This window comes from Helianthus annuus, chromosome 16, assembly GCF_002127325.2.
Source record: "Helianthus annuus cultivar XRQ/B chromosome 16, HanXRQr2.0-SUNRISE, whole genome shotgun sequence".
NCBI classification, from domain to species: Eukaryota; Viridiplantae; Streptophyta; class Magnoliopsida; order Asterales; family Asteraceae; genus Helianthus; species Helianthus annuus.
In genome coordinates, this window is record NC_035448.2 from 63,172,317 (window position 1) to 63,187,129 (window position 14,813).

General features: G+C 41.0%; 1 protein-coding gene across 1 annotated transcript; it reads left to right on the forward strand.

The window, feature by feature from the left end:
• The first annotated feature begins 882 nt into the window (after positions 1-882).
• LOC110919360 (FK506-binding protein 5-like) lies at positions 883-2,202 on the forward strand. The gene has a single exon (XM_022163634.1). It carries the CDS (start codon positions 883-885, stop codon positions 2,200-2,202), a length of 1,320 nt encoding a protein of 439 aa, XP_022019326.1.
• The last annotated feature ends 12,611 nt before the right edge of the window (positions 2,203-14,813 follow it).

Sequence of the window (14,813 nt, forward strand, 5' to 3'; positions counted from 1 at the left end):
TTGAAGTGGAGCATGATGTTGAAGCTGAAGCTGAAACTGAGGCTGAAGCTAATATTGAAGTTGATGTTCGTCTTTCGCCTAATTCTCAGAATTTGCTAAAGAAACTAAAGGCGTTTAATGCTCAAAAAGATAAAGAAGTTGAGGCTCAAAAAGAAAAAGTAATTGATGATGTAGAAGGTGATGACGTTGACAAAAGCACTACAAGTTCTTCTAGTTCTTCTGAAGATGAGATAGATGAAACTGAACGTTTCAGAAGAATTCAAGAAGAGACTGCTAAAGAGAAACAGTTGAGAAAGAGGAAGAGACAGGAGAAGGATGATGCTGCATATATTCCATCTCCTGAGCATGTATCTGAATCTCAATCGCCTTCAGGTGGAAGGAAGAAAGTTGGTGCGGGAAAGAGGATTGTGTCTCCCAAGATTAAAAAGGTTACTCAAAAGATTAAGAAGCCAACAAGGATCGTTCTGAAGAAGAAACCTTCCCAAGAACCAAGGAAACCACCATCACCACCACCTGAACCAATACCACATCAATCACCTATACAATCACCACCTCATTAATCACCCCCAAAACAACCAACACCACCAAGACAACCATCACCATTCCATCTCACACCACCTCATTCACCATTACAAATTCACACTGCTACACCACCACAACAACAAACCTTACTTACATCACAACAAATATTCCAAACTCCACCACTTGCACAACCACCCATTCAAACAACACCTGGTTCTTCTGGATACAAAGGTTTTCCAACTGTTCCTCAGAATTTGAATGTGGGTCTTGTTGATATTGGAGATTTTGATTGGTAGGCAATGCACAACTCAAGAATGTTGATCAGAAAGTTGGTGCAGTTTTCGTGAGAATATTCTCGAAATGCGTGTAAAAAAGTTAGAGTCTGAGAACAAATCATTGTTGAAGAAAATTGAAACCGATCAGACAGAGATTGATTTCTTGAAGGTGAGGGTGACAGAGTTAGAGGAAGAAAAGACGCGCAGAGATAAGCAAAAGAAATATTTTGAATTAAAGAACAAAGAACTTAAAGCTGCGAAAGCGTTGAAAGAACATGAGTTTTATATGATGAACAAGGTGATAGAGAGTATGCTCGGAAAGTCTATTGAGCAGAAGTTTGAGGAAATTCAAGTTGAAGAGGTAAGACCTAAATGCCAAGCTGAACTTGAAGCTCAGTTGAAAGACAAAGGCAAGAATGCTGAAAGCAGTGTTGCAGCTTCTGAAAGATCAATCGTTCCATCTTTAGTCGTTGAAAATCCTGTTCCTTTAACAGCTACATCTGGTATCTTTGATGAAGAAGTGTTGATTGAAGATCTGGGTAATGTTGATGGAGATGTAGAGGATGATAGTGAAGAGGACGACGATGAGGAGAATGATGATGAAGAGGATGACGATGATGAAAAAGTCTTCTCTATGAGTAGTCATTGTTCTGATGATGACAATGATGACGATGATAATCAGGGAGGTACTGGTGTTACAGTGACCGAAGCTTCCAAAGAACAAAACGTTGATGATTTAATGAATGATAGTGCAAATGAAGAAACAGAGGGAGCTGATGGAGAGGGGGAGCATGTTGATGATCAGAATGTTGATCAAGTTGAAAAGATGATTCTTCGATTGGAACCTCATGTTGAAGAAGGTGAAATAAGGCATACTTACACGTTGAGTGAAATTCTGAAGATGTCTAATGTGAATGAAAATGAATTCAAGTTTGATTTCGAAGAAGAACTGAATGCATTCGATATCAACCATCAACCAGAGTATGAATACAAATATGTTGAAGATGCAGATGTGTATGACAGGGTTGAGGTTGAAGACTGTTCTGATGAGGAGAATGTTTCTGAAGATACTTCTAATTATCTAACACTGATGGAGTCCTTCACTGAGGAAAACAGGGATGAACTGAGAAGGAAAGTCGCTGAGATACTAAAAGATAAGAATTTCGATGGTATGCCAAAAGATCTTCAGAAAGAAGAGCGTAAAAAGTGGTTCAAAGATAGTCATGAAAGAAAGTTCAAGAGACCGTTGAAGGCTGAACGTGAAAGAAAGAAGCTAGAGTACAAAGGGAAATGGATGAAGATACAGGCTGAAGAGGAAAAGAAAAAAAGGAAAGAGAATGATAGGCTGAGGAACTTGCTGAGAAAGAAGCCTAAGCCAAGAGATGAAAGTTTTAAGTCGCTATGAAGAGCTGAAGACCCGAAGACCAAGACTAAAGACTCCGGCTGTATCCAAGGGGGAGTTTGTTAGTGCACGATGTCTAAAGCCTACGTCTTAGTCTTGATTATGCTTGTATAGGGTCTAGGGGTCTTAATATGTCAAGTTTGTATAGAATAGGGGGCTGAAATGTAAATTTAAGGTTTAAGGTAGTGATTCCGCTTGAAATGACAGCATGTCATTTCAAGCGAAATCTGATCAGTATATATATGTGTGTTTGTTTCTCATTTTGGCACGGAATATGAATGTTATAGCCGAACTCTTGCCGGTTTTCCACGTGAATTTTAATGAGAAACAATGTTTAAAGTGATATTCTGTCTATTTCTACTCATTTCTTTCTGATTCAAGTTGTTTGTGTGATTCCGCCACATAAACAGTGGTATTTTGACTTTGATTGACTCACTAGATCGTCAATATCGATCCTATAAAAGACCCTCTGGCTTACTCGTCCAACCCGAGATCCCCATGTGGAAATGGGAGAGTATAGCCATGGAGTTCATAACGAAACTTCCATGGACGCCATCAGGTCACGACAGCATCTGGGTTGTTGTTGACTATTTGACTAAATATGCTCACTTTTTGCCGATACGAGAAGACTTTAAGGTAGAAAAATTAGCCTAAATCTACACCAACGAAATCATTTGTCGACATGGGACGCCTCGCGACATCATCTCTGACCGCGATGGTTGGTTTACCTCGCGTCTATGGGAAACGTTTCAATCTGCTCTTGGTACTACTCTTAATCTAAGTATCGCTTTCCATCCCCAAACCGACGGTCAGACTGAAAGAACGATTCGTACCCTTGAAGACATGCTTCGCTCGTGTGTCATAGATTTCGGTGGTAATTGGGACGCATACTTACCTTTAGTCGAATTCTCGTACAATAACAGTTATCATTCTAGCATCCTAATGGCACCATTTAAGGCATTATACGGAAGAAGATGTCGATCGCCTATTGTATGGCACGAGATCAGAGACTCGCAAATAACCAGTCCTGAGCTGTTGTAAGAAACAACTGACAAAATCCTCCAAATTCGAGACAATCTGCTGAAAGCTCGGAGTCGTCAGAAAAGTTACGCTGATAGACGCCGCAAGCCCCTTGAATTTGACGTTGGCAATCACGTACTCCTAAAGGTATCACCTTGGAAGGGTGTGATCAGATTCGGCAAGAAAGGAAAGTGTAGGTCCCTCGGAGGTTGAGGATAAACCTAATCCTTGTTATGTTTAACACTCTAGCAAGTGCGGAATCCAAGCTAGAGTGCAAACCGATAGTTTAGATGAAAGCACAAGTTACAAAGAGAAAGAGTAGACAAGCACTATATCAAAGTTTTCTCTTGTATTTCAGTGGACACGGTTACAGCCCTTGACCAAACTGAAATGCTCTCTACAAGACCTTGGTTCACTCACATACACTATGAACAACACTTGTAAGACTGCTGTGAACTGAACCAAACATGGGTATATATACCCGAAACAGATAATATGCTCGAAGGATAAGGAGTTCTGGTCGAAGGATCATCTCTCGACCAGAATATCTACCGAAAGATTCCGAAGGATCCAGACATACCTCGAAGGATGATGTATCCTTCGAGGTCCATATGAATCCATCGAAGGTTTGTCTTTCGAGGTCATCGAAGGATACAAACCATCCTTCGATGACATCCTTCGAAGCATAACAATCTTACACACTAAGTGTTGACTGTTTGGCCAAGTCAAACCAGGAGGATGGTTGACTTGGTCAAACATACAGTCAAACACATATACACACCAAACACAAGACGTAAACAAGACTAACAAAAGACATCGTTTTATACATTACAAAATACAGACAAAGTACAGACACAAGTGCACCAACAAACTCCCCCTTGGCTGTAGCTTTGTCTCGGTCTTCGTGTCTTTAAGTCTCGGACGTTCTTTCCACTGTCAAATGATGCGATGACCATGCACTTCCTGCGTTGACCAGCAAATTGAAGCAGTACAAGGCCATCTTCTGAAACTTCATTGCTTGATCCCGATCCCGAACCAAGAAGTTTATCTCATGATCCTTCAGAACAATAATATCCGATCTGGACATGTTAGTAATCCACATCGGATCTATTATTCTAAAGTTCTCCTGACTATCTCTGAATAGGATCACGGCTTCACCAGTATCCGCGTCATAGACCCAGCAACGAAAATTTCCTAGAAAGTCAGTCTTCATCTTCAGCAAAGGTATCTTCTTCATCACTTTTGGAGGATCATACACCAAACGATAGCGAGCAGTGTTTGTTTCTGGATCAAGTGTAAATCTGATCTGCTCGTATCTGGGAAACTGTGGCTTGTATAGAGGATCCTTCCAACCCCTTCTCCTTTCCAACCTGATTTTCTTAGCAAACAAATCCACCATCTTTTCTTCGTCTCAATTGATAACGTCTAGTTGAGCTAACACTGCAACATCATAGTACGGAAGTGAGAGAATACTGAGAAGAGTTCTGAAATACTAAAGACCATTTTCTCGTTTCACGACCATGCAGTGAAGGTCCTTAACGAACATCCAACTAATAATGCGACCTCGAGCCCGATTCTTTTCCAGACTCATATAGTTAACCTGATCCAACGGAGCGAGCGGAGGAGGATTCCTAGCAAGGAAATCCGCTCGCCATTCATTCACTATCTTCTCACGGTTTTCTTGAGCTGTCGGAGAATCTGAAGAGAGATTGGCAAACTCTGCAGTCTTTTCTGCCACAAAATCATCATCAAGAGCATTAACCTCCGCATTGTCTTTCCCAACATATACAGGACGTTCAGGATCCGAACCGATGAAGATTTCATCAATGGAAGAGAAATCGGTTTGGTCCTGTTCCAACGGAGTAGCATCAATCATACTCACAGCAACATCATCTAATTCTGTCAGAGCCAGTATCTGTTCATCAGACATTTCAGTAACATGTTCTCCCTCTTCTAACAGTTCACCCGTAACTGGATGATACTGAAGAGCACCTGAGGATTCAGGGAGATCTGCAAACATTTCTGCTTCCAGACTAACATGCTCAAGCCCTGTAGAAGTTCCCAGTGTTTCTGTCTGCTCAGATGGGCCAGTTGTAGCTGTGGAAGGAGCAGTAGGAGCATCTTGAGATGTACCAGACTCACCTGCAGCCCCGGATGCAGTTGCACCGGAACCTGAGGCAGCTGGTTGATCCGGATTTGCTGCATCATCATCCTTGTCATCCTCACGTCTTGAGGGAACAATGCCTAAGGCATTGCACCTTTCACTCCACAGTGTACCCACTTTCTGATTAGTCTTCTTGAAGTTTGCGAACATAGGCTTGAAGCTTTCTATTAATCGATCATCGCGATTTTTATACCGCTCTGACAACTCATCATGTTTCTGCCTTAGAGCTTTAGCCTCATTCTCCAACACAGTACTATGCCTTTTCATTATCTCGACCTCCCTGTCACGTGCCCTGTTCGCATCCTTCAACCTTTCAATTTCCTCAGCCTGTTCCTTGATCTTAATATTCTGAGCATTAACAATTGAACACAGCGTGTTGTGTGCCACTACATCCTGTTTTCGCTGCACACGATACTCTTCAATTGTTCTTGTATGCCGACCGACTATAGAACCCAATTCACTGACTTGTTCAATCAGGAATTGAATCTTTTCAGATTCAGATAAACCAGACAAAGTCTCTGCCAGAGTCGGTCGCAAAGGCTCAGGTCCAGAGGAGCCAGACTGACCAGCCTGACCAGAAGCACCTGTAGGTCCAGTAATAACAAGAGTAGGTCGGGCATGTGTACCTGAGGCGGGAGTTGCAGGCGGCTGTTGATCAACAGTCGCCGTGCGTGTCCCAGAAGACCTCTGAGGAGAAGACATTAGCTCCAGCGTCTCTTTTTCAGTCAGTTGATCACTAACAGGAGGAAGCTGTTGCTCAGGAGCAGATGAAGGCTGAATAGAAACTGGAATAGAGGAATCACCAGCAGTTTTCTTTGATGAACGAACTCCCTGTCTTTTTGCTTTCCTCTTTCTAACAAAACTCGGAGAAGTAAGGATATAATCCTCATCCCTGTCAGATTCTCCAGTTCTAACCGTCTTTTCTATTCGCTCAAAACGAGGATTCCCGCGACTATCATAGACCTTATTCATTCCTGGAGGAGGAGGATTATCATCCTCAGAAGACGAACCATCGTCACCAGAACCTCCTTCCTCTTCAGAAGACGAGCTACTATCATCCGCTTGACTCCTCGGTTCATCTACCTTTCCTTTTCCTTTGTCAGTCGCAACAGTACCAGACTGACTAGTAGCACCACCAGCTCCACCTGCACTACCACCTGTTTCAACAACCACAGTACCACCATCACCACCTGCACCAATACGAGCATCAGGATCTACAAACAATCCCTGAACCTCTTCGGCAGCAACATTCACATCAACCTCGACATGTGTTGCAGCACTAGAACTGCCAGCAGACTTCCTTGTTGCTTTGATTCCATGTTTAGCCCCGAGCTGCGTATCAGCCAAAGCGATCAACCTTGGCTCTTCATTATCAGAATCACTCGCGTCTCGACGCCATCTGTTGTTCTGCGGTGCCTCGTAGTTAGGAACATCGAGATGACCAATAAGTTTCCTAATTGGATCCGATTCCTTATAGGCGGACATGGACTTGAATATCAGCAGAGTACGCTCATTCATTGGATTAACAGGTAGAACATCTGCTTCAGCCTTTGGAAGATCAGGAATATGATCGTCAATCATCATCTGCAGAAATCTTGGATATAACCAGAATTTGGTAGATGTTCGCTGTGTTGCTGACGGGAGTGGCCTTCGAGCGTTTTCCTTCAGATTGTCGAAGATATAGCGAGATATGTTGAACGGCTTGTTCAGAATCAGAGCCGTAAACAATCCAGTCAATTCGATTGGTGACAGATCATATCCAGAACGCTTGTTGCTCAGGCAATGAATAAGGATATGCAACAAGAACTTGTACCGAAGCGGCATATACTTCTTGTTGATCTGATTGGCAAGAACGTCGTCGCTGTACCGCAGCCTCATCAGTAACCCCCGCTGACATTGTAAATCTATAGAAGTAGGATCTTCTGGTTGATCTCCAAGCTGTAGACGTTCTCTGATAGTGTTTTCTGTAATAACCACGGGTTTTTCAGCAACTGATGCCCTGATCACTTCCTTATTCTCCACCGTTTCAATCACAGCTGAACTCCAAAACTCCTTGATGTGCGACTGATAGGCAATGTGCTGTGTTGTGATAGCATAATTGATACGAGCACGATGAAGGTACTCCATAATTCCAGTAAACTCCGGACTGATCTTGCCTTCCGGTTGTAAGTAAGCAGCCATGTTATGTCTAGATTCAGACATTGATTCAACCTCAGATTTCTCCTTCTTTGTTGGCTTTGCCCGTTCCTTTCTCACTTTTGGTGCCATTTCTGTACATCAAACATTGACACGTAATAAGAAAAAGTCAAACAGTCAACAAGGAATTCCACACTTAGAAAAATTTTCAATTTCTTGAAAAATTCCAAGTGTTGAACTCTCGAAGGATCCAAATTATCCATCGAAGGATTGAACATGGCACCAAGGATGGCAGATTGTTCGAAAGATGTCACTTTCCTCGATGGATGACAACCTTATCGAAAGATCATCTTTCGAAGAATCAAGAATTTCAAAGATGTCTTGATCATTCGAAGGTTTGATCAATCGAAGGATGATCCTTCGTGAAATCTAACATCTTTCGGGTCTCAGATCGAAAGATGTTGTGCAACACATCTATCGAGGTGAGAGTCAACATCCTTCGTGTTGACCTCCGGTAGCACTGTTCATCGGTGAAATTCCGGTGGGGTTCTAGGTTATTTCCGGTGATGGTTTTAAAAGGGTTTTAACTTTGTTTTATACCAGATACAAACAACATCAATAACCATTTAAAACATCAACATTTAGACCCAAACCGGACACTAATCCACCCCGGATACACTGATTTAAACCAAAAACCACACACCATGACTCTGTTTTAACCCAACCCAAACCCTAGACAACAAAATTCAACCAAAACCTGTTATGTACATTATACTCATCAAACAAACTTAACATTAACATCTTTATAACATTTTCACATTACACTCATCATATGTCATTCAGTTTTTCAAGAGTTCAAGAACAAAGAAAATAGGAATTAAGAACACATGATCAAAGAGGATTTCACAATGTTATTTGTTAAAAGAATCAGGTTTATCCTACCGAATGTTGTTATAAGAATTCTGATCTTAACAAGTTTTGAAAAATTTTGTCAGAGGTTCGGAATGATGAGAGGGTTTTTGTGTGATGAATTTTGAGACTGTTAAGTGAGCAAATGAAGAAGATGACCTTTTATACTATGACCTCGAAAGTCCAACCGTCTCGAAGGACCCAAAACCATTCGAAAGATGTAAAGGTGTCTCGAAGGATGACCTTGGGTTCGAAGGATCCCTATTTGGCTCGAAGGATCCAGATATTTGAAAGATCTGGATCGAAGGATACCAGATATTTTTGGAATCCTTCGAAAGATATCTTTCGATCTAAACCATCTTTCAAAAGGATCTGATCAGCTCGAAGGATCAATTTGGTCAAATCCTTCGTTGACCAAATCATCTTTCGACTGAGATGATTGACTTTCGTTGACTTTCTTGACCATCTGATCTTTCGTGGGCCATTGCTTCCTCGAAGGATCAGATTTCCACCAACACTTTGGATTTTTGGGAATTTCCAATTTAAACCTTCAAATTTTGGAGGTTTTCAGAAATGACCATTATGAAAAGTTGTCCGTTATGAAGTTCTGCAAAGGTTAGTTTTATGAAGTATCTCGGCTTGTCAGGTATCGGATCGAGCACCATCATCAGTTAATCAAAAATAACATTAAATTGAAAATCTTTTTGTATTTTGAGGTTTGATAAAATAAAAAGGCAACAATTTTAATATCCTTTGAATGTTATCAAACGACATCACCGCTAATGTCGTGCTGATATGCACCAAACGACAAAACTGTTTAAAAATAAAGCAGTAAATAAATATGTACAAACACAACAATATTTTTGCGAGTTTCTGGCGAAGAGAATCATATCAGCTTGCACTCTTTTGTCAAAACACATTTTCCTTTTAAAATTCTTTTACAAAAGTAGATAAGTATTCTACCACAATTACCGATATTGTTATCCACTTAAACTCAACAATCAAGTGTAATCATAATACAATGAGATACGTTTAAGGTATGATTTATACTTACCGACCGGTGTTCATCCACTCACGACACATTCCCGTATCAAGGTATGCACGAGAGTTCATCTTACTGGGGAGTATACCATTTATCATCCGTTTTTAACGTGTATATATATATACAATGTGAACAAGTCACTTATTTGAGTTTGAAAACAAGCCCTATGTGATAGAATCACTTATTGATGAGGAACTTGATTTTCGATGCATGAGGGCACAGGAGCAAGTCCGTGAACAGGTCAGTACTTCCGTACAGCAGAGAGACGAACTTGACTCCCGGATAAATGTGATATTTTATCACTTATTTTGTATGGACATGTTATTGTTTATCACTTATTGAGGTCGAATGCAGTATGAATTATGTACACGTATGTATGGTATCATGGAAGAACTTAGACTTTGTCTTTTATAGAAACAACCATGATACCCAGATGATAAACAGCATAAACCTCAAATATCTCAGAACCTCGGCAATCTATCAAACGAAATTTCGGTACCAAGACCATATGCCAATGAGCGGTTCCCACGCGGTTTTCAGTTCGTTATGTTTATATCTCCTGCATACTTTAAAATGATCGTGAGTCTACCGGTACATCATTAGTAGAGCTACTTATCATTTTCTTTTTCTTTTGATTTCTAGAAGCATGTTTCAACCGACCTCTGATGTAATATCACTTTCTCTTATATTACCAAGAAACTCATTTTTGATTTTCTATTGTTTTTGTGTTTTTCTGAATTTTCTCCCCCTAAAATGCAGAAAGTAAATAAATTAAAAACATATTTTTGTATTTTTGTGGTTTTTCAATGTTTTTGTATTTTTCTTGAAACTTTCTCCCCCTAAAATTCAAAAATAAAGAAAATGAAAAATATTTTTGGATTTTTGGTTTTTAGAAAAATATTTACAAAAACGATTTCCTGATGTCGGTTACTCTTGCTTCACCTTAATGCCGTTTACCAAAAGTAAATAATCAAATCTTGATTTATCAAATGCTTTGGTAAAAAGGTCAGCACGTTGGTGGTCAGTATGAATATGAACCACATCGATAAGTCTCTTTTCAAAACAATCACGTATGAAGTGATATTTAATATCGATGTGCTTCGTTTTCGAGTGCTGTACAGGATTTCTAGTGATCTGTAAGGCAGCTTCATTATCAACATAAATAGGAGTAGTTAGGAATTCAAAACCGTAGTCCCGCATCTGTTGTTGGATCCATAGAACCTGGGAGCAGCAACTAGACGCAGCAATGTATTCCGCTTCACATGTAGATGTAGCCACACATGTCTGCTTCTTGCACTGCCAAGTGACTAGGCGATTGCCTAAGAACTGACATCCTGCTGTAGTTGATTTTCCATCTTTCTTGCAGCCGCCGAAATCAGAATCACTGAAAGCTTTGAGATCGAAGTTATCATCCTTAGGGTACCATAACCCGGTGTCAGGGTAACCCTTCAGATAACGGAAAATCCTTTTGACAGCAGCATAGTGAGAGACCTTCGGATTCGCTTGATACCTAGCGAGAAGACAAGTTGGATACATAATGTCAGGTCTTGATGCGGTGAGATACATTAAGGATCCAATCATAGCACGATAAAGTGAAGAATCCACAGCATCCCCTTCTTCATCCGGAGTAATCCCGTGATTCTGCGGAAGAGGAGTAGAAATTGGCTTCGAATCGGACATCTGGAACCGGCTCAAGATGTCTCCGACGTACTTGGTTTGATGAATAAAAATTCCAGATTCGGACTGATTAACTTGCAAACCCAAGAAGAATGTCATTTCACCCATCGCACTCATCTCGAATCGATCTTGCATCACCTTTTCAAATTCCTTGCACAGCTTATCATCGGTAGAACCAAAGATAATGTCATCGACATACACTTGTACCAACAGAAGATCTTCACCTTTTTCTTTGATGAAGAGGGTACAGTCGATCAAACCCCGTCTAAAACCATTGCTCAGCAGGTAGGTAGACAACGTTTCATACCAAGCCCGAGGTGCTTGATGAAGACCATATAACGCCTTGTTAAGAAGTAAAACCCTGTCAGGATGTAATGGATCTTCAAACCCCGGTGGTTGCTCGACATATACTTCCTCTTCGACTACTCCGTGTAGAAAAGCACTTTTAACATCCATCTGGTACACCTTGAATTTCTTGAAGGATGCGTAGGCTAGAAAGATTCTAATAGCCTCCAGACGAGCAACAGGTGCATACACTTCATTGTAGTCAATGCCTTCAATCTGACTGAAGCCTTGAACAACTAACCTTGCTTTGTTTCGGACTACAATCCCACGGTCGTCCTTTTTGCACTTAAACACCCAGCGAGTTCCGATCTTCTTGTAGTTGTCGGGCCTATCAACCAATTTCCATACACCCAACTTCTCGAACTGCTGAAGTTCTTCTTGCATGGCTTCCACCCAGGAATCATCTTTAAATGCCTCCTTCCAAGATCTAGGCTCTTCTTGGCTAACATAGTAGGCGAAAGACCAATCATTTTGTTGTCCCAATTCTCGTATCTCAGCATACAAGCCAGCATTTTCGTTATTTCTGATTTGATTCCTTGTCCTTACACCACTGAGAACATCACCTATAATATTCTGCTGAGGATGAATGTTATGAATTCGGGTTTCAGAAACTGGAGGAATTTCAACATTTGACCTCAAGTTATTGATATTTAAATTCCCGATATCATTCTGAAGCTGGTGAGTTGTAGAAGATGATGCATTTTCTTCTTGGATAATTGGCGCAGACACTGGATCCGTTGCTTCTGAAGTACCTTGAACCGGACGCAGTGCTTCACCATCATTTGCATCAACATACTCCTCATCTTCCGATGACAAATTGTAATCGACAGCATCATTAAACACCTCATTTGAAACGAGATTGTTGACAGAAGAAGATGCTTGTGAGTCAACAATGATTGGACGAGCTAACTGAGAGCCAGTCGCATTCTCGCTTTCAGACAACATTTGAGCAATTGCATTGTCATCATCAAATGTCGGCAGATTAAATGAGTCGAAAAGACCATCATAATCGAACATCCATGGGTCTCCAGAAGGCTTCGGAGGATTAGAATATCTTTGAACTCTTACTTCACCCCATTCTTCAATCCTTTTGGTAGTCAGGTTCCATACTCGCAGATTAGGAGTAGCATACCCAAGGAAGTAACCTTCGATAGCTTTGGCACCAAACTTCCCGTCAGGCTCAATCATTGTACATGGTGCACCAAAAGGTTCTAGATATTCCAAGTCAGGAGTCTTCTTGTGTAGGAGTTCGAAGCACGTTTTTCCATGTCTTTTCACTGTGAGAACCCTGTTTAACGTGTAGCAAGCCGAGGCAACAGCTTCAGTCCAGAATCGAACTGGAAGCTGAGACTCAACCAACATGGTTCTTGCAGTCTCAATTAAGGTTCTGTTCTTTCTTTCAGCGACTCCATTTTGTTGTGGAGTGTACCGAGAGCTGTATTCATGAAGGATTCCTTTTGCAGTGCAAAATTCATCCATAACCCTGTTTTTGAACTCGGTTCCATTGTCGCTTCGAATTCGCCTCACCTTTAGATTATAAAGATTTTCCAACAAGGTGATCAAATTCTTTAGAATTTCTGGAGTCTCACTCTTGTGGACCATGAAGTCAACCCATGAAAATCTTGAATAGTCATCAGTAACTACCAAGCAGAAAACTTCTCCGTGCACACTCTTGTGTTTGACTGGGCCGAAAAGGTCCATATGCAAACGCTCGAGTGGCATGTTGATAGTGTTAACCTTCTTCAATGCATGTGATTTCTTGATCTGCTTCCCTTTCTGACACGGCACACAGACATCTTGAAGTTGAAAGTTCTTCACATTGACACCTCTCACCAAATTGTTTTTGACAAGGTGATTCATTTTTCTGAGGTGAATATGTCCCATCCGTCTGTGCCAAGAGATCGTCTCCTTTTCAGTGGCTTTTGAAATAAAGCAAGTAACTTGTTTTGACTGAGTTATTGCTTGGCTCATATCAAGGACATACAAATCATTAACTCTTGGTGCTGATAAGAGAATCCATTCAGCGGGAATCTTGAATCCTGGCTTCAGCACATAACAACCGGCATCATCAAAATGCACGGTGAACTTCTTGTCGCAGATTTGAGAAACACTAAGGAGATTGTGATCCAACTGTTGCACATAATTGATTTTGTCGAAACTCACAATTCCATTTGAGATCATTCCCTCGCCGGTGATATACCCTCCTTTGTCTCCAGCAAACGCAACATATCCTCCTCTTATACTTCGCACATCGAAAAGAAGACGATAGTCGCCCGTCATGTGCCTGGAAGCCCCACTATCAACAATCCAAAGACTATTAATAGTTCCTCCTGGAGCCGCCTGCACATGCAACTAACATATCAGTTTGAGAGGGGGACCCAAGCCTTTGTGGACTTGGGTCGTCCTTGATCATCAAGGAAAGTGATTTCAATCACTTGATGATTAGGAAATAGAACCTCTGGTGCTCCCCCTGACTGAATTACCTGTTTTTGTTTCCAAGCTTGTTGTCCCTTACCACTGTTTGAAGTAATTGTTTTTGCATTTACTGGTTTTACAGTTGTGGATTTAGCTTGTACAGGTTTTTCTTCTTTGACCTCTGATTTTAAGGCCTTCTCAATTACCTTTTGGTTCTTTTGTTTTAACTTCTTTTCCCTTTCTTTCAAGACACGTGGGTCTTGTTTCGGGGAAACCGGTTGTTTTTGGTAATTGGTTTCTTGGGGAGCACTCGTTTTTCCTTTCAACTTTTGCAGGTATGGGCAGTATCTTACAATGTGCCCAACTGTGTCACATTCAAAACACATTCTCCGCTCTACAAACCTCGGAGAAACATGTTGATGACCAGACGGAGAACCAGACACTGAACTTTGTGATCTAGATGTGCTTGGACCTAAGTCACATCCATTGGTGTGTTGGGTATAATTGTTCTGATCATTTCGTTTTAAAATTCTAACTTGTTTTACAAAATAAATGTTAGATTTATTTTGAAATGTTTCAAGTTTGTCCGTACCCTTTGATCCAACAAAGTTCACTTTCTGTTCTCTTTTCTTAGCTGGAGCTCTTTTGTTTTGCACCCTTTGAACCTTAGGTTGCTCAACCTTAGATTGTTGAATTTTAGGTTGTGCAGCCTTAGGTTGAGGAGCCTTAGACTGCTCAACTTTGGGTTGTTGAACCTTTGGTTGTTCAGTCTTAGGCTGCTGAATTTTTGGTGCTTGAGCATTCTTGTTTTGAGCCTTCTTTCCCTGTACCTGGCCCTTACCCTTTCCTGAATTGACTTGTTGTTTTCGCTCAACTGGTAGTTTTTGGTTTCCGTATTGTTTTCTA

Bases quoted from the DNA above. Each gene is read 5' to 3' on its own strand.
- LOC110919360 (XM_022163634.1), top strand. From the start codon at position 883: ATGCGTGTAAAAAAGTTAGAGTCTGAGAACAAATCATTGTTGAAGAAA.